Source organism: Lynx canadensis, chromosome E1 (assembly GCF_007474595.2).
Source record: "Lynx canadensis isolate LIC74 chromosome E1, mLynCan4.pri.v2, whole genome shotgun sequence".
Classification (NCBI taxonomy): domain Eukaryota; kingdom Metazoa; phylum Chordata; class Mammalia; order Carnivora; family Felidae; genus Lynx; species Lynx canadensis.
Window position 1 is genome coordinate 60,401,638 of NC_044316.2, and position 24,782 is coordinate 60,426,419.

Consider the following 24,782-nt stretch of genomic DNA (forward strand, 5'->3'; position numbering starts at 1 on the left):
GTTCTGTTGCACCCTTCTGTGTGTCTGTCTGGGTCCACGTGCTCACTCAACCCTCAGGTTCCTCACCACTCTTGTTCAAGACTGCTTTACCTGTTCCAGGGCTGTGCTTTTCCACACAAATCTTATATGATTTTTTACCTTTTTGATGAAGTCATCAGAATGGTAAATGTGTTCCTAAATTCTGCATGTTACGTAAATTGATGTTATATCTTACTTCCATTGTTTTTTTGGTTTTTTTTTTTTTGGTTGATTTCATTTTTATTTCTTATTTTCTTTTTTCAAAATTTTTTTTTAATGTTTATGTATTTTTGAGAGAGAGGGAATGAATGAATGCCCACACGAGTAGGGGAGGGACAGAGAGAGGGGGACAGAGGATCTGAAGCAGATTCTGCACTGATAGCACAGAGCCTATTACAAGGCTAGAACTCACAAACTGTGAGACCATGACCTGAGCCGCAGTCGGATGCTCACCCAGGCGCCCCTCAAATATTTTCTTTAATTTACTGCAAAAGTTTCAAAATAGTACATAGCAAACATCGAGTCTCCCTCCTCGCAGTGTAAAAGCTGCAGGAGGGCCTGGAGATGACCGGTTCTGGATTTCTGGGAGACCTGCCAGAGGTGCTGGTTTGGGGCAGACTTGGGTCTCTGTGCTGCAGGCTCTCGAGTTCCTTTCTGCACACCTGCATGTGTGCCCTCCCAGGGCCACCCTAACTTCTGTCCTCCGACCTGTCACATGCTGACGGCTGCTACCCACTTGAATCCTGCTCTGGTGGGGAACTCTGGGGAGAGCACAGTCGGGGGTACCCGCTGGGTGGTGGACAGGGAGGCACAGGCCTTGCTGTTGTCACTACTCAGACGGCCTGGCTGCCACACCTCTGCAGAGCAGGTGGAGGTACGGGAGGGGGAGCCACCAGGGACGTGAACAGGCATTTTAAAGAAAGCACGTAAAGACACTTCATCCTGTTTAAGTATTTTGACCTCTGGGCCCGCGTTCGAGGCTGGGCTCATCTGTAGCAGGGGTGGTTGGGTGGGGTGCGGAGGGGGGAGGTGAGCCATTTCTGTTCACCATTGCCAGCTTCTGTCACAGAGTTCCCAGGAGGAGGATTGTGTGTTGGGCTTTGATTTAACCGACTGATTTGACTCTGTCCTCACACCCCTATCTAGGGCCTTGAAGTAGGCATCAGTGAGAAGCTGGCATTCATGCCTAAAAGACGTTTTTCAGGATGTGTCTGATTTTATAAGCTTGAATTCCTGAATGATGGTTTAAAAAAGCACTGGGACTTAGAGACAGAATGACAAGTACCCTTGAGGCTCTGATCCGCCAACAATGAGGACTTCTACTGAAAAAAAATAAAGCCATGGGTCATTTGTGCTGTACGGCGTTTGTTTTGAGCTTCTCTCCTGATAAACGCAAACTAACTCACCTGCTCTGTTTGTTCTTCTTTTCCTTAGGCCGCTTTCCAGGAGAATGTGGGAAGACAGGTATGGTTACTTTGTGAGGTCTTAATTCCTAAAACTGCCTGTAGATTTAGCAGTAGAAACATTGGAGCTGCAAACCTGGTAGCTTCTTGTGTTGTTGGATGTGGGTAAAGAATTTACCTAAATAAGCTAATATTTAACTCTGTGATGTCTGGCCACAGACCCGCTCATGAGGTTATCCAGAGCAGAGTTGACACAAGTTTTAAATAGTAGTGTGTCTTATGGGAACCTCGAATGTGTAAGTAATTTCACACATACACAGACATCAGTGATCAGAGATCAGTGCCTATGCACTGCCACCTGATTTCAGCAGTTGCCTGTGAATGTGAGAGGCATCTGGGTGGAGGAACCAGGCTTCTCAGGGACAGACATGTGATCACTGCCCATCCCGCGTGTGGTAGGAGCCAGCTTCTGGAAGCCATTGACCCTGTGGCCTCTCTCTGTGTAAACCAGCACCATTGTGCCCCCTGGTCCCGAACCTCTCGTGACAGGTCAGCCTTGGATGGGTGGTGTGGCCTTATCATTGAGTCATTCACGCTGCGTGTGCCAATGGCCACCCTGGGACGTGTGGCCGGCCTGGGGGAGAATGGGCAGGAGGTGGGTCCTGTTGCAGGAGACACTGAACTGAACTCTGGTCAAAGCCCCAGGAGGGGGTCTGGGCTGAAGGAGGAATGTATTGTAGGTGAGGGCATCAGTGGATGGTGTTGGGGGGACAGAGACAGGCATCTGGGACTTGGGGGGGCGGGAGTCAGCCTGCAGGGCCTGAGGGGAGCCCCATGCAGAAGGCTCGCTCAGGAGCTGGAAAGGCAGTCCTTCCTCGGGGAGGGAAGCCTCAGGGAAAACACAAGCCTTCCGAGGCTCACTGTCAGGTGTCTGAGAGGAAAGCGCCCTCACAGGTGCCCCCATGTCCATGAGGATCCTTGTTGCAGAACTGGGGGGGCCTGGGTTCTGCACCCTGGGTCCACGGTATCTGGTTTAGTCCGTGTTCTCTGGGGCCGCCAGGGGCCAGGGTGGGGGCTGACCCTTCTGCTTCCACAGGGGAGGTGACGTTTGGTTCTAGGTGGGAAGTTCTCCCTGGAATCCGCCCAGGGAGGCAGCGCGGTCTCACTTTCGCAGCTGGTTTGTGCTTCACTCTTGAGCACCTCTGCCACCTCAGGGCCTCTCCCTTTCCTCCCCGGCTTGAAGGCGGCTGAGACCAGTGTGCTAGGGCGTCACTTAATGCACATCCACCTGGGGCCCCGGAAACTTAGAAGGAAGCGGTTCCCTAGGGAGAGCTGGCCGGCTGAGGGGTGCGCTTTGGTGTGTTGGGGCAGCAGGTAGGGAGAGCTCCAGAAGGCTCTCTGCCTGGCGAAGTGTCAGGGGTGGGTGGGAGGACCGCTGTAGTCAAGGAGCCTGCTGGAAGCTGAACTGGGGGGGCTCTGGGCACCCCAATGTCAGCACCCAGGAGAGAGTGTCTTCTCCCTGCGCCTGGCTTCCAGCCTGCCGTGGGCAGAGCCCCGGCCCAGACACAGGGTGGTCTGGAGCATGGCCGTTGCCATGTCTTTTTTTGTGGGGACACTCAGGTTGGGTGGACCGTCAGGGAGAGGAAAGGCCTTAATCATGGTATAAGTTTAGGGGATCAGCCAGGAGCCGGTACTCCAGGGAGGGGGTTCCCTCTCCCTCCCCACGTCCCCTGAGAAAGCAGCGTGCCCATAGCACAGGGGTGGGGGAGCCAAGACTTCAAAAGAAGCAGAGTCTGGTGTGGGCCCAGGGCGCCCCAGCTCTGCACGCAGCAGTGTCCTGCTGTTTGGTGGGAACGTTGGAGAAAGAGGATGTGGCCTTGCCGACATGGAAATTCCCCGAACTGGGATGAGGTTTTTAGTGATGTGTTTGTGAGAACTGCCAGAGTGTAACGCACAGACCCGAAGTGAGCAGACGGTGCTGGCAGACCTTCGGCGCAGGGTGGCCACAAACCTTCCATTTGTAAAAAACGTGGTAGCCGTAAAGCGCATTAAATGAGGTGTGCCTGGACTGTTGAAACCTGATGATTTTTGTGGTGTGCGGTTCAGAGAAGGCCTTAAACATTTTAAAGTTGAAAATGTTTGAGTTGTTTGAGAAAAAATTAAATATTTTTAAGTGGTTCACAAAGCATTAGCACAGCGCCTACCCCGAGACGGTGAGCTTTCTGCCGTCTGTCCCCGGGGTACCCTCTCTACCTAAGCATGAGTGTGTGTGAATATGACGGTTGGCCTCCTGGAAGAGCACCTCCTCACTCACGTCATTTCTGTCCCCTTCTCCCGCCTGACTCTGTAGGGCACTTTCCCTCACGGGATCGATATTTTGACTGCAGCCGACTACTTTGCTGTTGGCAACAGAGCTAACTGCTTCCTGGTTATAAGGTAAGTTATTAATGTTCATCACAAACATAATACTCCCTTTGATTTAGACGTCACAATTTTCCTTCCCCATCCTGGAAGTTTCGCTAAGAGTGATGTAATTTGTGTATGGGTTGGAAGTGCTCCCAAAACTTTTGTTTCCCTGTTGATCGGACCGGGTGCCTGGGGTGGGATTCTATTTATGTAAAACTCTAGAAAGTGCAAACTAATCCAAAGGGACAGTGGTGGGTCTGGGTGGCCTGGGAGGGGTGCGGGATCTGCTTGTGAGAGGTTTTGTTTGCTTTTTAAAGGGGTGCTAACAGTTTCAAGGATGACAGTTGGAGCGAGCCCTGTCCCTGGCCATTCTTTCCTCCTAGCTGCCCCATTGTGTGCGTGTGCTGCCTCTGTGTTGCCTTCGTGGAACACGTTTTCTGCCGGCTGCCACAGACACACCGAGTTTCTCAGGATGAAATCTTGGGTTAGAAGGGACTGTTTCTCCTGAGACCTGTTGCTTAGTCTCAAATCCAGATTCCCAAGACTTGTCCTGATTGGTTTAGCCTGACTCTGCCCATCCCTAATCTAATTCACTTGGGGAGGGGGAGATTGGGGGAGGGTGGGATTATATAGTCCAGACACCCAAAAAGCGTTCACCCCTGTGAATATAGCTGGGGGAAATAAACTCACTTATACTAGATTTTGGCTTGGACCCAATTCAAAGAGAATAAATCAGGCTTGTTTCTTGTTTGTTTCTGTTTTTTCTTTCTAGCAAAATGTGTTTCCCAAGGTAAAGGTATATCTGGGTTGTTTATGAGATGTGAGTAGAAAGGTGTTTGAGAGATCAGGTCAAGGAGTGAATATTTAACATCCCCACGCAGACTTGCACCTGTGGTTTCTGTGCTGTGAGGCACCTCACTTGTCTTGGTTCCTCAATGCAGTGCCTGCGCGGGAAGGGCCTGGCTTGTCAGTGGTTTGTTGCCTTGAACACGAGTTGACCACTCTGCACCCCAAGGGTGGGCTCTTGAGCACCCTTGCTGTGCAGACCATGCAGAAGTTCCATTTCTCCATGACCTGCATGCACAGATTTTCTTTTAAAAATGTAGCATTTGGCCTCTTTCTCAAAGAGAGTCTTTGACTAGGGGCGCCTGGTGGCGCAGTCCGTTGAGCATCTGACTTGGGCTCAGCTCATGATCTTGTGGTTTGGGAGTTTGAGCCCCGTGTTGGGCTCTGTGCTGACAGCTTGGAGCCTGGGGCCTGCTTCGGATTCTCCCTCCCTCCCCCTCCCTCCCTCCCTCCCTCTCTCTCTCTCTCTCTCTCTCTCTCTCTCAAAAATAAACATTTGAAAAAAATAAATCTTTGAGCAAACACACTGTATTTTTTAGCATCGTTTTCATCTTTTCTCAACATTTGATGGTCTTTGGCACCCTATCAATTCTTTCCTGCTTTTGTTCCGTTTTCCTTGTTAATATTTGAATACATATTTTAGGTAGAGAATTTACCGCTTTTCCCTGAGCTTCCTGGATAAAATAATCAGTTTTTAGCATTGGCACATTTTTCTTGTTGTTAAGGTTTCTAAGCTGGTCTAAGACTTACATGTTTTAATTATAGTTGTCTGCATGTCATAGAGATGTTTGGCAAAACTTAATCCTGATCAGGGCGTGTTCTTTAATGGTGCGTCTGATACTCAAACGTGTGCTTGGATGAGAAGCAGTCAGTGAGGACAGCGTCCTGCTGTCGGCCTGGGTGGTGTCGGGGAGGGGTGTGGGGTGTGTGGCAGAGGGCCTGGTGTCGGGGGGGACAGCCCGGTAGGGATGGTGAGGGGTCAGTAGGGCCCAGCGTGGGCGTAGTGGGGGGCTTCGAGCCACAGGGAGGGTTCTCATTGTCTTGAGTCCTGGAGCGCAGTGTGACAGGTCACTCACAGGATGGGGTCAGTCAGGACCCCTCAGAAGTTGATTCTCCTGGAGGTGAGGAATGGAAGCAAGTTGAAGGTGGCAGTGAAGATTGTCAGATGGGGCACAGCAGCAAGCACCCCCCCCCCCCTTTATTTTTACTTTGGCAGCTTTGTTAAAGTGTCGAGGGCACAAGGACACTGCACGCCTCGCACGTACACTCTGACTCTGTCGCCACACCCAGAGTTTCCCTGGGCTCCTTCCCCACGTAGGTCTGCTCGTCACTGGGTTAGTTTGCATTTTCTTAAGTGATGGGGATGGAGTTTGTGCTGCTCCTTCACTCGGGTACTGGCGCTCAGTCATTCCTTTGTTGCCGACCCGTGTTCCGTCGCATGGACATACCACGTCTGCTCCCGCTGAGGGACATCGTGGGGGGGGTGGTCTCCGGTTTGGGGCTGCTACAGATGAAGCGGCAGTGGACGCCCGTGTGCCCGGCTGTCTGTGGACGAGCGCTCTTGCTGCTTTGGGTTGAATGCCTAGGTGTGGAATGGCTGGACCCTAACTTTCTAAGGAACTGCCAGCTTTCTGAGGTGGTGGCCCCTTCTCACATGCCCCCCACCCCGCAGCCGCCCTCGGTGTGGCCCGGCTTCCTCATTGCAGCCGTCTTCGTGCCAGACCAACAGCTTATCAGTCTGTGTTTTCCTGATGACTTTGAGGGTCTTTCAGGGGCTTATTTGACAAATCTTTTGCCTATTTATCGGGTTTCCTTCCTACTGAGAATTTGAGAATTATTTGTATACCCTGGATACAAGTCCTTTTTCAGATAAATAATCTACAAATGTTTTCCTACCTGTGACTTGTTCTTTTAGTATCCTGTGTATTCCTGAGATAAACCTTTTTTTTTTTTTTAAAAAGTCACATTTATTTTTGTACACCTATTTTGTTACATACAATTTCCATATAGGAATACTCACCTCCGTAAAATGTGGGTTTTGCCTGGTGATGGTCACCTCTGCAGTCAACGCAGTGTGTGTCTCCATCACTCTAGGAAGTTGCTGGTGCCCCGGTTGTGGCAGCTCTGAGTTGCCTCCTGTGCCCACCCAGCCTGCCTTTTCTGGAATCGGTGCAAATGGATCATGTGGTGTGTTCACTTTTGCATCTGGCTTCACCATGTACGGAGTTCTGCTGTCCCTTGTCCCCTACTCACTGGCTGGTGGCCACTCGAGCCCCTTTGATGTTGATGTGTGAACACAGGGCTGTTTCTGTCGGGACACAACCAGCGGTTGCTAGCGCTTTCTGTTGTGTGTGTTTGGCTGCTGGAAGTTTCCCTAGCAGATTTCTGACATCTGTGGTTCTGTGCATCCTTCCTGAGATGCATTTTGTCGCATTTTGCTTTCCAGTAATTTGCACATTCCTGTCATACAAGTTCTTCACACTAAGGAGCCCTCAGAGCAAACCACCTCCTTCTCTGCTTCCCAGCTCAGTGGACGGCACGCCACCCACACAGCTCTGCCGTGCTTCTCCTCCTGTGTGCTTCCCCGCATCCGCTTGGTGACCTACTTCTGTCACTTCTGTGTCCCTAATAGCCCTCAAATGCTCCTCGTCCTGCCGATCCCCTCAGCCACCCCTTTGGCCCAGCTCTTACTGTCCCGACACCGGCCAAGCCCCTGCTGTCCACCCTCTACCGATGCCCCCCTGCAGACCCCGGGTGCTCAGGGAGTGCTGGGCACCGGGGGGGGGGTGGCTCCAGTCCTGTGTGTTCCCCACGCTTAGCCATTACCTGGTCCCGGGGCTCGGCCAGAACTTAGGTGGCCAGCCTCTGTCTGTTTCTTCCCGTGAGGCCACTGATCATGGATGTTGGCCTGTCTGGCAGTCCCAGGGGCCCCTTTGGTGATGGGGGTCCAGGGGTTGCATCTTGGCTCCTTTTTCTGACAGCTTTTCCACTGTCCTCATTTTTCTGTTTTTCCTCCTGACATTATCTGTTTTCTCACTGTTAGAGGGTCTCTCAATCCCTCTCACCTCTGGAGAAGCCCTCACTTTTCTTTCTTTCACATCCAGAGCAAACATGTTCCCGACCCCACCCTCTCCAGTCTGGCACCGTGTAGCACACACATGTCCACACGGCACCTGTGTTCACCTCGCACATGTGCACACACGTGCCTACACAGGTAACATCTATGTATTTCCCCCTCTAGGCCCTCTGTGCCATCCACTTTGTCTCTCAGCCACCGTGTAGCACGTGGCCGATGGCTATGTCCATGGCGGGGTTGTGTGGATGGCGTGGCAGATTTAGACAATATGCATAATTGATTGGGGGTCCCAGAGGCATGACGTGTAAAGTGCATTTTGGAGTAGGTGATGCAAGGGCGTGGCCTACAGTTCATAAGGTGCAGGTGACTGTTCTTGCGGCGTCCTAGTTCCATCCCTGCGGCCCCATCAGTTTCTGGTGTCTCCTAGAGAGGTTCCGTTTGTGTCACACATGTGGGTGTGTGGACTTCCTTCTGTGCACGCCGAACAGTGGCACAGCTTTCGTGCTCGTCAGCGGAGCACTGGTCAGAAGGTAACGTGTGGCTGCGAGGAATCAGGCAGCGTCTGGGTTTACCGTCCCGCACAGCAGATTGTGCACGCCCCGGGCTGACGTGCTGCACGTACACCACGCATCGTCTCCTCGTCCTGTGTCACGGGAGCGTCCCGTATGTGCACGTAGGGTGTAAACTGCATGCTGTCCCCTCCTGGCCGCTGGCTTCTGTCTAGTCTTTCACTGTTAGAAACGATGTGAAGTGAGCATCTCTGTGCTCGGTATCTCTCACCTGTGTGATTATATCTGAATGAATTAACACAAGTGGAGTTGCTGGATCTTTATGTTTCAAGTTCCCTGGATGATGCCCGTCGTGGTCCATAGAAGCTGCATCAGAATGGTGCTCACAGCAATGTTTCTAGATCCTTCTAGATCCTTCCAACAACAGCTACACTCCCCCACCCCCCTGCCCCTGACTTGGGCAGTCTGACAGATGGACGGAAGTTTTCTTTCTGTCTCCCATGGAAGGAGGCTGAACGTGGGCTGTGTCGATTTTCTTCTCTGTAAATGGTCTGAGGATTTTACTGCCAGGTGACGGTGTTTTCTTATGGATTTGAAAGAAGTTTATTTTAAAGAAGTCTCATGTTTGTGATAACAGTTGCTGGTATTTTTTCTGAGTCCATTTTTATCATTTGACTTTGTTTATGGTATGTTTTTCTCGGCAGACACTTTTGCTTTTTGGTTTTGCTTTTGAATGTACCAGTCTTCATGGCTGCTGGGTTTTGAGTCAGAACTAGAGAGGCCTGTCCCACTTGGAGATTCTTGTTTTTAATTCTCCTACGGTGTTTTCACTAGATGTAACTTTTATTTGTGAGGCATAACTTACACCCCATCCGCTGTCCGTGGATGAAGTGTATATCCCAGTGAGAGCTGACAGTGCGGGTGCCTGGGCGACTGGTGCCTCCGTCAAGTCGTGGAGGGTGAGCCGCCTCGGCCCAGTGCCCCTCTGCCTGTCACTGGGCTGCTGATGCCTTTTGTAGAAGGTCTCATGAGCGGGATCAGGAAGGACGGACGCTCGTGTCGTTATGTGTGTGTGTGTGCCAGTAGCTTGCTCCTCTCTCTTGCTGGTGTCTTCTGTCTCGTGGTTCTTCTGCAGCTCACTGTTAGCTCACCCGGTCTAGACATCTAGGCTGTTCTGAGGTGTTGGCTGTGATGAGTACAGCTGCCGTGAACCTTTGTTTGGACGTCTTCGTGTGGACGTGTAGCCTTGTTTCCCCTGGGCAAATACCTGGCAAGGGGATTTCTGTACATTTAACTTGAAAAGAAACTGCCAAATTGTTGAAGTGGCCGCACGGCTTCCCACACACATGCGTGGGGGCTCCCACCCCTTCCCGCCTCACCCCTCTGATCTCTCTTTTCAGCACGTTTATTGCCGGCTTTCCTGAGTACACTCAGCCAATGATAGACCACCTGGTGACCATGAAGATCAACCACTGGGATGGGTAAGTTTTGTGTCTTTGTGTTTGTGTAATTTTGTGGTGCATTGTACCAGATCATCTGTCAAATAAGAACTATTTTCTTCCAGAGAGGAAGTTAAATTGAGGTAGGCCTTTAGTACATTTTCTCATTGTAGAGTTTGTATTTTAAGATAACTTCTGAGGAGTGATAGGAGTTCGGTCTTCATGCCTGACGTGTTGGTTAATGGTCTGTGTCCAGTTTTCCCTCCGGAGGCCTCCGTCACTTGTGTCAGGTGTGTCAAGGACCCCGTGGGGACGCTGCCGTATTGCTGTGTGACGGAGGGCAGGCTGCCTCCTGCGGATGTGAGGAGCCCTTCCTCAAGCGCTCCCTGGATGGCCCCCTCCTGCCCGATGCCGCTCCGTGTGGCCGTCTCGGCTGCCTCCTGGAGGCGAACAGGCTTTTGCGGCTCTTTCCTGACTGCGTAGCCGTTTCTAGGCATCTTAGCATTTCACAGGCAGTTAAGTGTCTCTTCGGAGGGAGGGCTCCCAGTGCAGTCCAGAAAACAAGAGAGCCCATGCTCCCCACAGCTGTTACTGCCCCTGGGAAGACGAGATTGATTTTGTCATGAGAAGGCTTGGTACGGCTGTACAGACCGTAGATCTGAAGGATGGCAGATGACCGTTGTATGTCTAGAATCCTGCTTTTAGGGTGGGTGTTACTTGCAGAAAGCTCTTTCTGATCTGCTGGGGAATGTGGTCCAACCTCTGCCCCGAGGACCACGGCCACGTGCCGGGAAGCAGCCTTGGTGTCTGCTGCTCGCCTGGTGAGGCGGGGCCGTCCTCGGGAGACGGGTGCGTCTGTGTGCCGCTGGAGTAGGTGTGGCCTCTCTCCCGGGTCCCTTGCAGGCGATCTTCCTGAGTTGTGTGGGTTTCTGACACTTGAGGCATAGCTGCAATACCTCTCATAGAGCACAAATCCTGTGCACTGAGCCTGGGGGAAATTAGTTAATTAACCTGTTAGTCCATAGGGTATTTAAAGCCAGAATTGCAAATGTGTTACCTGTGGTTTCAGACTCAACTCCTGAGCTGTTGTCAGGACGCTCATTTCTTCTTTCAGTCCTGTTGGTGAAATGATGAAGTAGGGTTCGAGAGCGAATGGCTAAGAAAGAATTCTCGAGATGGTTTTAGTGCAAAAAGGTGGTTTTACTAAATAAAGCACGGGGACAGGGCCCGGAGACAGAGCTGCACTAGGTTGTAAAGAGTGACTGATTCTATACTTTTTCATCAGTGGGGGGTAGGGATAGCATCTGTCTCCAAAGAATTTGGAGCAAGGCTTTCAGGACCTTGCGGGGCTACTGTTAAGGTTACTTTTAGTGTTTGGGGCGCCTGGGTGGCTCAGTTGGTTAAGTGTCCGACTTCGGCTCAGGTCATGATCTCACAGTGCGTGGGTTCGAGCCCTGTGTCGGGCTCTGTGCCAACAGCTCAGATCCTGGAGCCTGCTTTGGATTCTGTGTTTCCCTCTCTCTCTCTGCTCCTTCCTCGCTCATGCTCTGTCTCTCTCTGCCTCAAAAATAAAATAGTGAAACATTTTAAAAAAAATAAAAAAAAAGTTATTTTTAGTGTTTAATGGAACATGAATGTTAAGGTACCAGGGCAGCCACGAGCTGGGTGGCTGTGGCCCCATGTAGGCTTGGGTTCATTTGGTAAAGTCTCCAGTCCTCATTTGTTACAGTCAGGGGGTCTTTTTTGTTCATTTGTGTTTATTTTTATTGGTGGTTTTGACTAAATGGGTAGTTGACACTTCTGTATTGTCTGTTCCCTCTCCATGAGTTGGATAAAGCTGGAATCATCACAAGGAAGGAACTAACTGTTTTCTCCGTTGTGTCCCCCAGAGTCATCAGAGAGCTGTCTGCGAAAGCTCTGCACAACCTGGCCCAGCGAGCGCCTGAGTACAGCGCCACTCACGGTAGGTATGCTCAGACCCCCCTGCTGGTGCCACACACGAACATGTGTGTGTGCACGGCAGATGCGCAGGTGCACACAGCAGGCAGGAGCTGAGGACAGGCCACTGTAGGGTGTGGAGGGCTGAGAACGACGTTGTGTTTCTTTCTTGCTGAGAAGTGTGTGAGTGAGGAACTGGGCTGTACTTAATCAGGGGACAGAACAGAACCAGCTGCCGTGGCCTCTCTGAGGACGGGTGCTGTGCGCATGGCAGTCTGTGTGCCCTGGGTGCAAGGCCCATTACCGCAGGGAACCGATGGATTGTGTTATATATCTTACGTATTTCGGATGGCAGCTCCCGGCTGTGGGAAAAGCCTGCTGTGCTGTTTCCCGACCTCTGGGAGAGGCCTGAGCTTAGGCCCCCTGCGGGTGGTGTAGCTGCAGAGTAGAGCAGCCAGGTCCAAAGGGACTACATCCGTTATCATTAAGGAAAGAACCCATATTCCAGAATAAAGATAACATTTGGTTTCAGTGTGGGGAGCCATGTGCAAATTTCTTTAAATCACGCTTCTTCCTGCTGACTTTTGTTGGGGTAACTAGTGGTTGAATTGTGGCTTTTCATTTGGAGTTAGCGACTTGACTTCTGCGTGCCTCTCACAGGCCCTGGGGCTTAAGATGGAGCTTTGGGGCTGTTAGTTCCTGAGGGGCTTTTAGCTTCACAGTCCGTGGGTTAAATGTGCTGTCAGGAGTCTGTTATTTACCTGTAATCGATAATCCTCATGGCCTGAATGAAGGGGTGCTCAGCCTTGTCCTTTCTTCCCAGTCAAAGAGCATTAACAGGGTGAGGGGTTTCCCTGACTCTTGAACCCTGACTGCTGCCAGCTGCCTCATCTGAGCGCCTATGTGGGATGCCTCTGGCTTGGATGCTGTTTGCTTTTCCAGCCTCCACAGCAGTGCATTTGTGCATCAGGGAAGCTGAGGCTCAGGGGCATGTGATTTCCCACGCTGGTGTGGACGTGGCCCCTTGTCTGCACTCTACCAGGCTCTAGGGGTCTTGGGACACTGCTTTCTGTCCACAGAGCACCAAAGGCATAGAGGCTTCCTTTACTCTGGGCAGGGGAGGCAGGGCTCCCGCCTGAGTGGGGTTGTGCACGACTGTAGGCTCCTGCTGCTTGGCCTCCGTCCTGCACTGTGCCCAGGCGGAGCCACTGCCGGCCACTTAGCCACGGGAGAGACCTGGTTCTCTCTCTTCACATGCGTCCCTGCTCTGTGTCTGGGGGACCCAGGGATTGGGAGCCCCCCCCCCCCCGCCCCGCCCCTCCTCACTTCTCTGGGTGTCTAGGAGGGTTTGGCATATTGCTCCAATGGCCCTTACAAAGGTAACTTTCCATGGGTACATCTCCCCCTTTGGATCCCGTCTGTGAGTTCAACACGTCCTCCTAATGCGCGCTCATTGACGTGTCCTCCTGCCCCTGTCCTTTGCAGTTCTCCCGCATCTGCTGTCGATGACACAGAGTCTGGATCTGCATACACGGCACGGGGCTGTGCTCGCCTGTGCGGAGGTCACCCGTGGCCTGTACAGACTCGCGGTGCAGGAGGACAGGTAGGGGAAGCACTGCGGTCCCATGGAACCACTGTGGTCGTGAGCCTGGAACCCCATCCACCTCCACCTGTGTTTATTTGTGACAGTGTCACTGAATCTTTGGGTCATCCCATGTTTTATCTGACGAAGTCTGTCAGTGTCTTCTCTCTGATGAGCTGTGTCTGTCTCTAGTGGGAGCCGGCAAGCGCCTGGCTGTTCAGTAGCTGTTTTCTTTGTTTCCTCATTGCTCTGGGGGTCTTGAGTTCGGTGACAGGAGCAGATGCGTTGTCAGAGACGGCGCCCAGTAGGCTATATGCTTGGTGGTCTTTGCTCACCTCACTTTTCATCGTTTAAAATACCAGAGAGTGTAAATGTAGACATTTCCCCTGAGGACGTCTCCAGTTGGCCGGTTCTAACAGAACGGGAGAGCACGTGGAGTTGGGTCAGTGGGGGAGCTCCCCGCATGCCACGCTTTGTGAGTTGGCAGGGCTGCTATGTGGATTTTTGCTTTTCTTTCTTGCACAAAAGTAAAAACTCCCGACAACTGCAGTGTCTGTAATCTGGTTCCTGGACACTGTTGTAATCCCATTGGCTCGATCTGCGTGATCCCCTGGGGCCCACCGGGGCAGGTGCTGGCGGCAAGCACTGGGGTTTGGGTCCTGCTCGCCCCACTGCGCGCCATGGCTCAGATACACAATGTCACACAGCCTTCCTGACATCCACGTGGGGGTGAAATGGCACCTGTGGGCCAGGCCGAGGACTCGGTGTCTATGGCAGTGCTCTCTGTGATCGAGCGGAGGCCAGGCGCGAGCTGGAGCCCTGTCCCGTGCGGCCGCAGGGGACGCATGGGGCGTGACGGCGTGGTGAGGTGTCCACCAGGGCAGGGCAGGTCAGGGAGACCAGTGCGCGGGGTTTTCTTGGGGGTGGGATGTGGGTGGCCACTGCCTGGTGTGGACTAACGTCCCGGACTCCCGGAAGAGAGCAGGCTTCAGTGTTCAGCGCCTGTTCGTACAGTCAGTCTAGGCACAGAGTCCCCCTCGCGGTTAGGGAGTGGTGGGAAGCCCGCCTACAATCGGGTTCTTGGATGCTGGCCGAGTGCCTGCAGTCCTTTCCAGGGCAGCAGTGAGCCTGCCATGTGAGCTCTCATCTGGCCCCGGGGCCCTCACCTCAGCTTTGGTGGGCCAAGTCTCCGATGGGCGTCCTGGCTGCTCTGCGGCAGGCCTGGCTGCGTCCCCGTCCCAGGCCCTCCATCGTCGGCAAGCTGCTGCTCGGGAAGGTCCTGATGCCCGCCCTCCTTGAGGTGGACACTGCTGTAGGCGGGTAGCCCCTGCAGGTGTTTGGGGAGGGAGGCGCTGGGGCACCTGAACACGATGCAGGCCTTTCTGAGCCCTGGGCTGCCCTAGTGCTTGTTGTGCTCAGGATCTCAGCTGTTGTGTTTGAACCCACGCAGGCCCATCACAGACTACCTGGATGACGCGGCAGTGCGGGGCCTGAAGCACATTCACCAGCAGGTCTGTGTGCAGCCCACTGGAGCATCCCTTTCTCCAGGTTTCCTGGTGCCCGCAAGCGTCTGCTGCCCTTTTGAGCTGTCTCCACCCTCCTCAGCCCTGTTTGAAGCCCAGAGTCTGATGACTGGGAAGATCAGTGCTGGGGCCCGTTGGTTGGAAGCAGCTCTCTTCCTTTGGCCTCCCTGGTGGCCAGCACCTGGGGGTTGGTCTGGGGTGGGAGGGGCCTGCTGGGGCTCATGCATGCGCTCTCCTTCTGCGTGGCCAGCACCTCGGGCGGCACAGGAGGCTGCTAATCAGGCCCATGCAGGTGACATGGCCTCTCCTATCTGATCCTCGTCCTCCTGTGCTGCTCAGCTGAACCTGTCCCTGGGTGTCTAGCCATTCAGGCATGTTCCATGCCTTCCTGGACGTGGCCTGTGCTCACCGAGACGACACATAGAATAAGCATGAAGGCTTTGATTGCCAGCTGTGTCTCCACAGTGGGACTCGAGTCTGAAATGACACTCCTGTGTGTGCACGTCTCTGGGGGAAGGTGTGTCTGTTTTTGTGGGGCTTTGAGATCTTCAAGGTTCTGTGATTCAAAAGAGGTAAAGTATGAACTAAGGCCTTAATGCTACTGGATAACATCAGAGTCACTCACAAGGACGTAGACAGGTTTAGCGTTTGTTGTTCAGAATAGAGTTTGGTATTCATTCCGGGTTCTCTCTTTATAGAACAATATACCGTCTTGGTATCAGACTCCCTTCCGGTGTAAGCCATTGACTATGATTTTGGCAAATCCCTTCGGTCTACTTGGGGTGGTGAAGCACCGCGAGGCGGGGCTGGGAGGGGTGCGGTGTGGAGACTCAGGGCCTCTGAGCCAGGGTCCTCTGCGAGTGCAGAAACCCGTAGTGCCTGCTCCCTCGAGTTTTTGTGGGAAACAGAGACGGCATTTGCCTAGCTCAGTGCCGTCTGGTGCAAGCGTGACAGTGTGAGGTGGGGTGCCTCTCTCATAAGGGGGACACAGGAAAGCGGGCTGTCGCCAGGTGCTCGCTGGGAGTAGAGTGGGCTCTGTGCTCAGGACCTGGGTCAGCTCTCCGGGGACACCAGCCTGAGAAATGCTTGCTGCGTGTCCTCGTCCTTCCCATCCGGTGCCCAGTAGCGTTGTACATCTGCTGCGTGATTTTAAAAATCAATTAATTTTAATACCTAACTTTTACTTCTTTTAGCTTTACGATCGTCAGTTGTACAGGTAAGTGTCACCTACCCTACGTTCTCCTGTGTCTTATAGAGAAGATTCCTTATCAGTAAAGGTTGGGGTGGCCTGTCGGGGCTTCTGCGAGTTGCCCCCTCAATGCCTGCCCTATGTTTACTTGATTTGAAGGGCGTCACAGTCACAGGACATGGCTGGTGTTGGTAAACTTTGGTGAGGTTTTCGTGTCCTATAAAGAAATGTGTGGTCCTATGGGCGCTGGGTGTTGCAGACTGCCACGTGGCTGCAGCCACAACGCCGAGCAGCCGGCCGGTCCTGTCTCCCCACCTGCGCAGACGGGGTCTCACCATGATGTCCTTGCTTGAAGGTCTGGCTTCCTTCACTTAGTGTGAGGTTGCAGAGAGTTGTCTGTGTTGCAGCGTGTGCCGTGGTGTTGCCTTGTGTCACCGTGTGCGGCTCAGCGGTGCACACGTGCTTGCTGTGTTGATCTGCCCGTCCGGTGTGGGCATTTGGGCTCTTCCAGCTTTTCTACTCGGAGTAAACCTGCTGTGAACGTTGGCGCTCAGGTCCTGGTGTAGCCGTGTGTTCCCACCTTTCTTGGGTACGCACCTGGGAGGCTGTTGCTGGGCAGGACAGCGCGGGTGTGTTTTTAAGGCCTGACAGACTCATCCCAAGGGCTGTGCCCCTTTGTCTCCAGCAGTAGCGGTCGGGAGCCATCCCCGCGAGAGTTGCATTTCCCTGTGGACTGGTGACTGTGGCACCTTCTCCTGTGCTGACTGGTTGTCTTTTGTCGTCTTCCGTAAACTGACTGTTCGAGTCTTTTGCTTGTTAAAAACATCCTGCGATCTGTCTGCTCCCTGAGCTGTCAGCACTCTACTATTCTAGATGTGAGCTCTTTATACACCTGCTCTCCCAGAGTTTCCCCCGGACTGAGGCTTGTCTGCATCTTTCTTAGTGGCTTTTTAACATAACCGTGTGGAGTAGTGAGTATGGGCTGTTCTCCTTTGTCCTTGACATGTTCCCCTCTTCCTGAGAATGCGGGGCCTGCTCTGACCCCTGGCCGGGGTCCCCCCTTCCGGAGCTTCCTGTGCAGAGAAACTTCTTTCAGAACTACTCAGGTGACCTTCCCACAGTTGGCTGGCATTGCCCTCAGCTGATTTGGCAGCTGTCCTAAATTATTTTAAGGTTGATCTTCTGTGCCTCTTTCTTACTTCAGAATCCCCTTTTCTGGGCAGCTCTGTCCATGACAGTCCATGGACTGCTCCCATTAACAGACCCCTCTTCCCCCACAGACATCCCTGTGCTTGAGCCAGTGCATAAATGTGGGTGGGGCTCATCCGTGTCCCGTGAGCGCCTGTGGGATGTGGCTGGGTCTGTGCCGGGACCTTCCTTGGCTCTGTGGGCCCCATGGTTGGTGGAGAGATGCACCTGGGGTCCCAGGACGGTTCCGTAGTGTTGTCCCCTGTAGGTGTCCTTCTACTCTGGTTGGGGCAGGATCTTTGTGTTGCCCTGCAGATGATGCGCCTCCTGAGTGACTCACGGGTTCTGCGCCCTTCCCCAGTACGGGTTAGTGGACGTTTCACCAGCAGGACCTGGTGGAGCCTTGTGTATACCTTGATGGGCTGCAGCTGCACAGTGTGGCCTGATCCCAGGGAGGGGGGCAGCCTGGCCGTGTGTCCCGCTGTGGACGTGACCGCTCCAGGTTCAGGCTTTCCATGATAACAGGTGAGTAGGGGTCAGCACCTGGGCTGCTCCCCTTGGGCTGTCGACTGTTATACCTCCGCTGTCCGCACCTGTCACAGCTGGCTTTCCACCTGTTCTCACAGCAAAGAGAACGCTGGCCCTCGAGCCTCGAGTAGAGAGCATGCCCAGTTCTTTCTGGTGAAATGCATGAGCCCCCAGAAGGCTAAGCCGCGGCGTTGAGGCCAACGCACGGCACAAGGGAGTGCCGGAGTGCCGCGCACAGCTCTGCTGGGTAGCCAGTGGCCGATGATGGTGTCCGTTCTCATCTTACAGGTTCTAAGCGTACACCTGTGCCTTGTTTTAAATTTCGCTTTTAGTGATGAGTCTCCAGAACAAATAGAAAATGACACCCTTCAGTGAGGTCAGTGCACAGAGAAAAAGCACGTGGCCTCCTACCGCCACGGCAGCCCCCTGGGTGGGAGAGGCCTGTGTGCCTGCAGTGTTTACTCACCGTGTGTGACTCAAGTACACGCCTCAGCCAGAGGCCCTGGCCAGTGACCACAGCGGTGAGGTCACATTGCCCCGCGTCACTCCTGGGCTTGAGAGTTCCCGCCGGGGCTTGAACATGAGTGGGAACCGCGGTGGCCACCACCAGGGCCCCGCACTGTGTTCTGATACTATCCGGCCTCTTCCCTTTTTGTTTGCATGACACCGCCCTTTGTTTTGTTTTGTTTTGTTTTGTTTTGTTTTGTTTTGTCGCGGGTAACGTTCCACATTGTGGGTTTACAGGCTGTTCCCTCGTGGCTGGGTCTGGCTCACTCACCGTGTGGCTGGTGTGGCTGGCCTAGACACTCGTGTTGCCCACAAAGGAGGCATGCCAGTGTGGTTGCCCACTAGCGGGAACACCAAGTTAACCTCTGGGTTCAGGGGAGACCTCCAGAAGGTCATATGTGCCGCACGCCCCTCACACGCCGCTGGTGAGTGACCTGGGGGCTGGCAGTTTCATGACGTGTGGACCCCCGTTTTCTAGCGCCTGCTCCCTCGCCCGAGTCAGTCACATGGTTGCCAAAGCACGCTGGTCTGATCCACTCTTCCTCCTATGCTTGCTGTCCGGGACTTGTGTGGAAAACCAGCTTTTCTTTTCATCCTCATGTTGCTGCTGCTGGCACCCACGCTCTCACCAGCGTGCCGAAACCCACGGGCATTGTTCTCATTCTCTGCTCAGATCGTCCCAGATTTGGCCCACGGGAGCTTGTTTGAGCAGACTGCTGTCATTTTTACAAGATTCCCTTAGTCTGAGCATTTCTTTGTAGCAAGATCTTTTTAAACCTTTCTCAAAAAAATTATTTTGGTTTTTGTTCCCACTGCCATCGATGGTGTTGAGTGCAGCTCTTCTCAGGTTGGGTATTTTACCTTTTAGTTTCCATTTGCGTCTTATGCCTTCAGTGTCCTCCTTGAGCTTGTGTCTCCCTCTGCCTCCGTGGTGCATGTGACCCCAGTAGCCGCCAAAACGGCCTCGTGCGCTGCCGAGTCCTTCTTGGTGTTTGTGGGTCGTGTTTTCCAGCTGATTCTTGTGTAGATGCCAGTGGTGTGAGATTTTGTTGCTGGGTACAGGGTGCGGCTGCTGGCCTCTCACTGCCTTCTGGTGGGTCTGTGACTGGTCACCATTAGTTGGCTCCTTTCTGGCCGGCACTGAAGGGCCTGTGGTGGGTCCAGAACCAGCTCACGGATGGGCCTTGTGCACGACCAGGTTCTGCCACTCTTGCTGCCAAGGCCCCTCCTGCCGTGCAGGCTCCCGTGAGTATCTTGCCTTCTTGCAAGCATTTCTTTCCTCTTGGGCTCAGGTAGTTCCTTTTCTTGCACGTGAGGCTCATGACACCCCCTGCCCACCCCCCCCATCCCCCACCCCCCACCCCCGGCTTGAGGATGCCCCTGCAGGGCTCTGGGTCCCCACCCTCTGCCTCCACCTCCTTGACTCTGCTGACGGGAGGCTCCTCGGCTTGGCCGTCATCCTGAACCTGGGAGTGTCCTAGGCTTTGCCTGCTTCCCTCCCCCCACAGACTCTGTGCTCAGTGTCAGAGCTTTCCTTTCCTAGAGTTCATCCAGTTGCCTCATTGTTTAAGGCAAGAGGGCGAGTCTTGTTACTGTCTGGGCCAGAAGCAGGAGTCTCCTAAACTGCCCTGTAGTCTTCTCATGGAGTGCTCTTACGCTCACACCCACCTCTTTTCCCAAGGTCAGCGTCAGGCATTAGGTGTCCGGAACGGGCAGTGCTTCTTCCCCGAGGGACATCAGCAGATGGCTTCCTTGGGCTGGATGCTGGTAGCTTCCTGGCATCCCTTGTTCTTACAGACTAAGAGCCGAGCAGTATTTGGAACTTGTTCTGTGTGACCGTATAGTGTGCTTAATGCTTGTGAGGATTATAGTGCCCGGTGGAACCCAAGAATCAGAATGACCCCATCTGGAAGGCGGTGGTTATAGCACGTTTTCCATTTCTCGCCGTAAGAGCCATTTCCTGGCAGTAACAAATGTGGCTCAGCAGCCTCTTACTGGTGTTTGCAGCCTGAAGTTTCACCTGTTACTTAGGATATTTCGTGTTCTGTGTGGTAAAAGATGTTAACTCTGAATGTTTTCATTGATTTTCAGGGGTCTAGGAGGAGAACTCATGAGACAAGCAGGTAGGTCTGAGCCCCGGGCTTGTGTGAGACTAAGTCCTAAGGGCGTTTGCTTCACTCTCCAGTGCTGCGTGTTCTTTGTACCCTCAAGCCCTTGCTTGCTTGCTGGCGAGGTGCACCCCAGAGTCCACGCCGTGTGGCATGCATGTCCTGGGCAGCGTGTGGTGCCAGGCCTGCCCCCCAGGTCGGCTCAGCCGTGATAGACGGGGGAGCAGGGAGTCCCCGCCTGGCTCACTTGTGTCCCGGTGGTGTTACTTGGAAAGACTTGAGGAGAGGTGGCCTTTCCTCGCATCCTCCTCCTCCTCCTTCAGCACCCATGGCTCCCCTGTGCCAGAGTAACTACCATGTAGAAAAACTGCTTTGTTTTGTCCAAAGATGAAAAAAAAAGCAACTGCTATTTTAGTGTTTTCATAGCACCCCAGATTCTTGGGGGCTTTGCCCTGGGGGATAGCTGTGCTCTGTGGTTTGTTGCAGGGGTGCTGGGGGGGGCCCTCCATCCTCCCCTCCCTGTCTCCCCCTGCTGTCTGTGCCGGGAGGCTGCCTAGAAGGGGTGCCTTGGGGGGTGTTGCTGCTCAGAGGGCCCCTGGCTTCCAGCCTGTTTGGTCAGTGGGTGCTGCTGCCAGGTCAGTACAGGACAGAGGATGGTGAGGCCAGCCAAGGCATATGGAAGATCGTCACTTAGTCACCAGGAGGAAGTGAGCCCTAGCATTTTCTTTTTTAAAAAATGTTTATTTTTGAGAGAGAGAGTGAGAGAGTCCTAAGCAGGCTCCATGCTGTCAGCACAGATCCTGACACGGGGCTCAAACTCACAGACTGTGAGATCATGACCTGATCTGAAGCCGGATGCTTAACCAACTGAGCCCCCCAGGTGCCCCAGGCCCCAGCATTTTCTTGAACACATATTATTAATTTGCTTCCTAGTGTGGGAGGTGAGGACCCACATACTACTCTCCTAATGTCTCCCAATCTCTTGTGGATTTAAGTCACATAGAAGAGGACTGTTTTATCCAGTTAAAATTCATTTAAACATATCCTTGTACCTGCCTTAAAAAAAATCTCTTTATTCCTTTCTGTGTTTCTGAACTTCCAAGGGGATCCTTTCCTTTGCCTGAACACCAAATGCTCTTTAGTGTTTTCCGTGGTGTGTGTCTGCTGGCAATAAACTCCGATTTGTCTGCAAGTGTCTTTCTACATTTTCTACACCTTCATTCCTAAAGGGTATCTTTGCTGGGTATAGAACTGATGGTCCTCATTTATTTATGCACATATTTATCTGCACTTTGAAGACAACGTTGTATTCTGTCAGCTTCTTTTCCTGTTTTGTGGAGAAGTTTCCTGGCAGTCTATTTTCTCTGGCCTCTTTGAGGTTGTGTCTTTGTGTCTGGTTTTCATGGCTCACACAGCAAACCTAGAGCGGGGGTAACAGGTTCCATAATCCGTAGTGTCGGTGGCTTGTTTGGGTCACTTTTGGAAAAACTCAGCCATCATGTCTTCAAATTTTGCTCTTCTACTCTTTCTCCCGCTGCTTCTGGGGCTCTAGGCTCCGCAGGGTAGACCTACTTCTCCACTCTGCACGTCTTGTCCGTCTCCTGCTTTTCTGTCCTTTTCAGTTTGAATATTTGCCCCATATTCCATGTCACAGATTCTCTCTTCAGTTTATTATTAAACTCATCTGTTGGATTTTTAATTCTTGTGTTTTTGTGTTTCAGAGTTTATTTTTTAGTATATGTGCTGCCGAAGCGAGCACCAGAGTTTATTTTTTAATAGTTTCTATATCATTGTCATAGTTTTTAATAATTTACCTTTTTGAACAAAATAAACATTTATTTTTTAAAGTTTATTTTACTTATTTTGAGAGAGAGAGAGAGCGAGCGTGCGTGCGTGTGTGTGCAGGGGAGGGGCAGGGAGAGGGAGAAAGAGAATCTCAAGCAGGCTCTGTGCTGACAGCAGAGAGCCTGACATGGGGCCCGAACTCCAGAACCATGAGATTGTGACCTGAGCTGAAGTCGGAACCTTAACCGACTGAGCCACCCAGGTGCCCCTGAGCAAAATAAGCATTTAGAATCGACGTCTAATAACACCATTGTCCAGAGCTTGTGTAGGCCTGGATATTGGGTCTGAGAAGTTAGAGAGGTACTTCGTTTCCTACCCCAGAGGGTCTTTACATTGGCTTCTGGCTGGAGGCGAGGGGTGCGAGCAGTCTGGGGCACCTCCAACCCTTTCGGGCCTTGAGAGATTCCATGCTTTCTGAAGCCAGCAGACCTGTGTTTTGTGTCTGGGGTGTGGTCCTTTGGATTCAAGGCCGTGTGAAGGTTTCTCAGTTTTCCCTCAGTCGCTCTGGACTCAACACTCTGTCCCAGTGGCCCTTGGAGGCTCACGGATGCTTTGGCCATCTTCCTGGGCTTTGAGGGTGAGCCTCCTCTGGCAGAAGCCGCTCGGGCCAGGGGTGTGGCCCCCGTCTGTGCTCCCCTGGAAGCTCCCCAGTGACTTCAAGCACGTAGAGTTTGTTTCTACTTTTGTCCAGCTTTTTAAAAATGTTGTCTTAGCTGGTGGGTTGGTCTGAGTGACCTGGTCTGTAACCTTTCTTTTAAAGTTTTATTTTGAAATAATTGTAGACTCACAGGAAATTATAAAGCTCTTTTTCGTTTTTGTTTTTAACTTAAAAGAATGCATTTAAAGTTCACGTGTAGGGCAAATCTTTAAGAAAATTATTTTTTTAAATATTGAGGACTCGGATTTACTAGTCCTTAAAACATACTATGTAAAACGATTCGAAGCAGAGTGGCATTTTCTCAGGAGCAGGCAGGCAGAATGGTAGAACAGAAGACAGGGTCCAGAAACAGACTCTGATGTAATAACACCTATGGGATTTGACACATGACACACAGGTACCTCCAGCGTTGGTGGGGAAGGTGGCTTACTGAGGAGTGATGAGGTCATGGATGGCCGTGTGGGAGAAATGAAAATTGTATCCCCACCTCATGCATATCCAAAACGAAATTTCTGATTAAAAACTTAAATGCCAGAAACACAACTTAAAAAACTTCCAGGTGGGGCGCCTGGGTGGCACAGTCGGTTAAGCGTCCGACTTCAGCCAGGTCACGATCTCGCGGTCCGGGAGTTCGAGCCCCGCGTCAGGCTCTGGGCTGATGGCTCGGAGCCTGGAGCCTGTTTCCGATTCTGTGTCTGCCTCTCTCTCTGCCCCTCCCCCGTTCATGCTCTGTCTCTCTCTGTCCCAAAAATAAATAAACGTTGAAAAAAAAAAAAAATTAAAAAAAAAAAAAAAAACTTCCAGGAAATTTTAGGAGACATTGTAGGGATAGCATCGGTCTGTAAAAAACTTAACCTGGAAAATTTCAAAGCTGCACAGAAGCACAGAGAAAGCGCTTGCAGAGCCTCACGTGTTGTGCTTCTGTTGCAACGAGCCTGTGTTCCCTGCGTTGGAAAGCAGACCCAGACATACTCCCTCAGGTGGTCCTCACTGGGGCACAGGTTTGTCTTGTGTTCTGCTGTTGGCCTCTGGCACGTAGACACCCCACAGAATGAGCAGTAGCTCCACAACTGGAAACAGTAGAAAATCATGTGCTTGTCTACCTAAGTTGTGAAAACCGTTGGACGGGCAACACAGAGTTAGAGAAAGTACCTGGACTACAGTGAAAGATCTTTTCAAATTGCCGGAGCAGATACACGGACGCTCCCCGTGAGCGCACATGTGGTGGCCCCCATGCTGCTGACAGGTGCCTAGAGGACAGCGGAATTCTTTCTCCAGGTGGTTCTAGCCCCTGGAGTGTGAGCTGTCACAGGCTTTCCACTCTGCCCTCGGGCGGCGTCTCTTGCCATTAGAAGTGTGTACGTTCCTGCAACCCGGGTGCCACCACGGGGGCTCCGCACGCAGAGCTGTGTAAGGGCAGGTGTGCAGTCCGTGTCCACAGGCGTGTGTGGCGACCTCGTGTGCAGTGGCCGAGAACCGGAGGGAGCACTCAGCCCGTCAGGAGAGATCCTGAACGACTAATTTCGTGTCCCGAGTACAGAGCACCACACGTCTGCTCACATGCTGTGAGGTCTCCGGCCGTGGGTTGCCTCGTTAGAAAAGCAGGGTGGTGGCTGGAGTCTGTGCTGGTGGCCAGGGAGCCCCCGTAGCTGGGTGGGACCTCGTTCCTGGTCACGGGTAGTGGGAGTCAGGAGCTGTGAGGAGGGGGACAGGCTCACCTTTGGTCTGGGGCACCCCGTGTGGCTGCTCCGGCTGGCGGTATCTGGCACGACTGTGTGGGCCTTGTGTCCCCGAGTGAGGGTGGCAGGCCCCCCCGGCACGCTGTGCACTGGGCGGGAGCCGTTGTCGTCAGCAGCAGGGTCAGGCGGCCCTTGTCCCGAGTCCAGCCGGGCTGCCCGACTGCTGTCACATTCCAGTGCGGGCCGGGTGCCTGGGGTCAAGGTGGGAGGTGGGGTGGGGGGTGTAGAGAGACCCCCGGAAAGGGAGTGTGTGTGTGTGTGGCAGCAGTGCTGTTCCTTC

At 52.9% G+C, this 24,782-nt stretch overlaps 1 protein-coding gene across 2 annotated transcripts in view; it reads left to right on the forward strand.

The window, feature by feature from the left end:
- The window catches only part of TBCD (tubulin folding cofactor D), a 164,850-nt gene that overhangs the window by 112,904 nt on the left and 27,164 nt on the right, over positions 1-24,782 (forward strand). For both annotated transcript variants that reach the window (XM_030296703.1, XM_030296704.1), the window contains exons 16-23: positions 1,453-1,482; positions 3,772-3,857; positions 9,659-9,739; positions 11,587-11,660; positions 13,121-13,238; positions 14,668-14,728; positions 15,934-15,956; positions 20,244-20,275. In XM_030296703.1, coding sequence (XP_030152563.1) covers positions 1,453-1,482; positions 3,772-3,857; positions 9,659-9,739; positions 11,587-11,660; positions 13,121-13,238; positions 14,668-14,728; positions 15,934-15,956; positions 20,244-20,275 — 505 coding nt within the window. The remainder of the gene's footprint in view (positions 1-1,452; positions 1,483-3,771; positions 3,858-9,658; positions 9,740-11,586; positions 11,661-13,120; positions 13,239-14,667; positions 14,729-15,933; positions 15,957-20,243; positions 20,276-24,782) is intronic.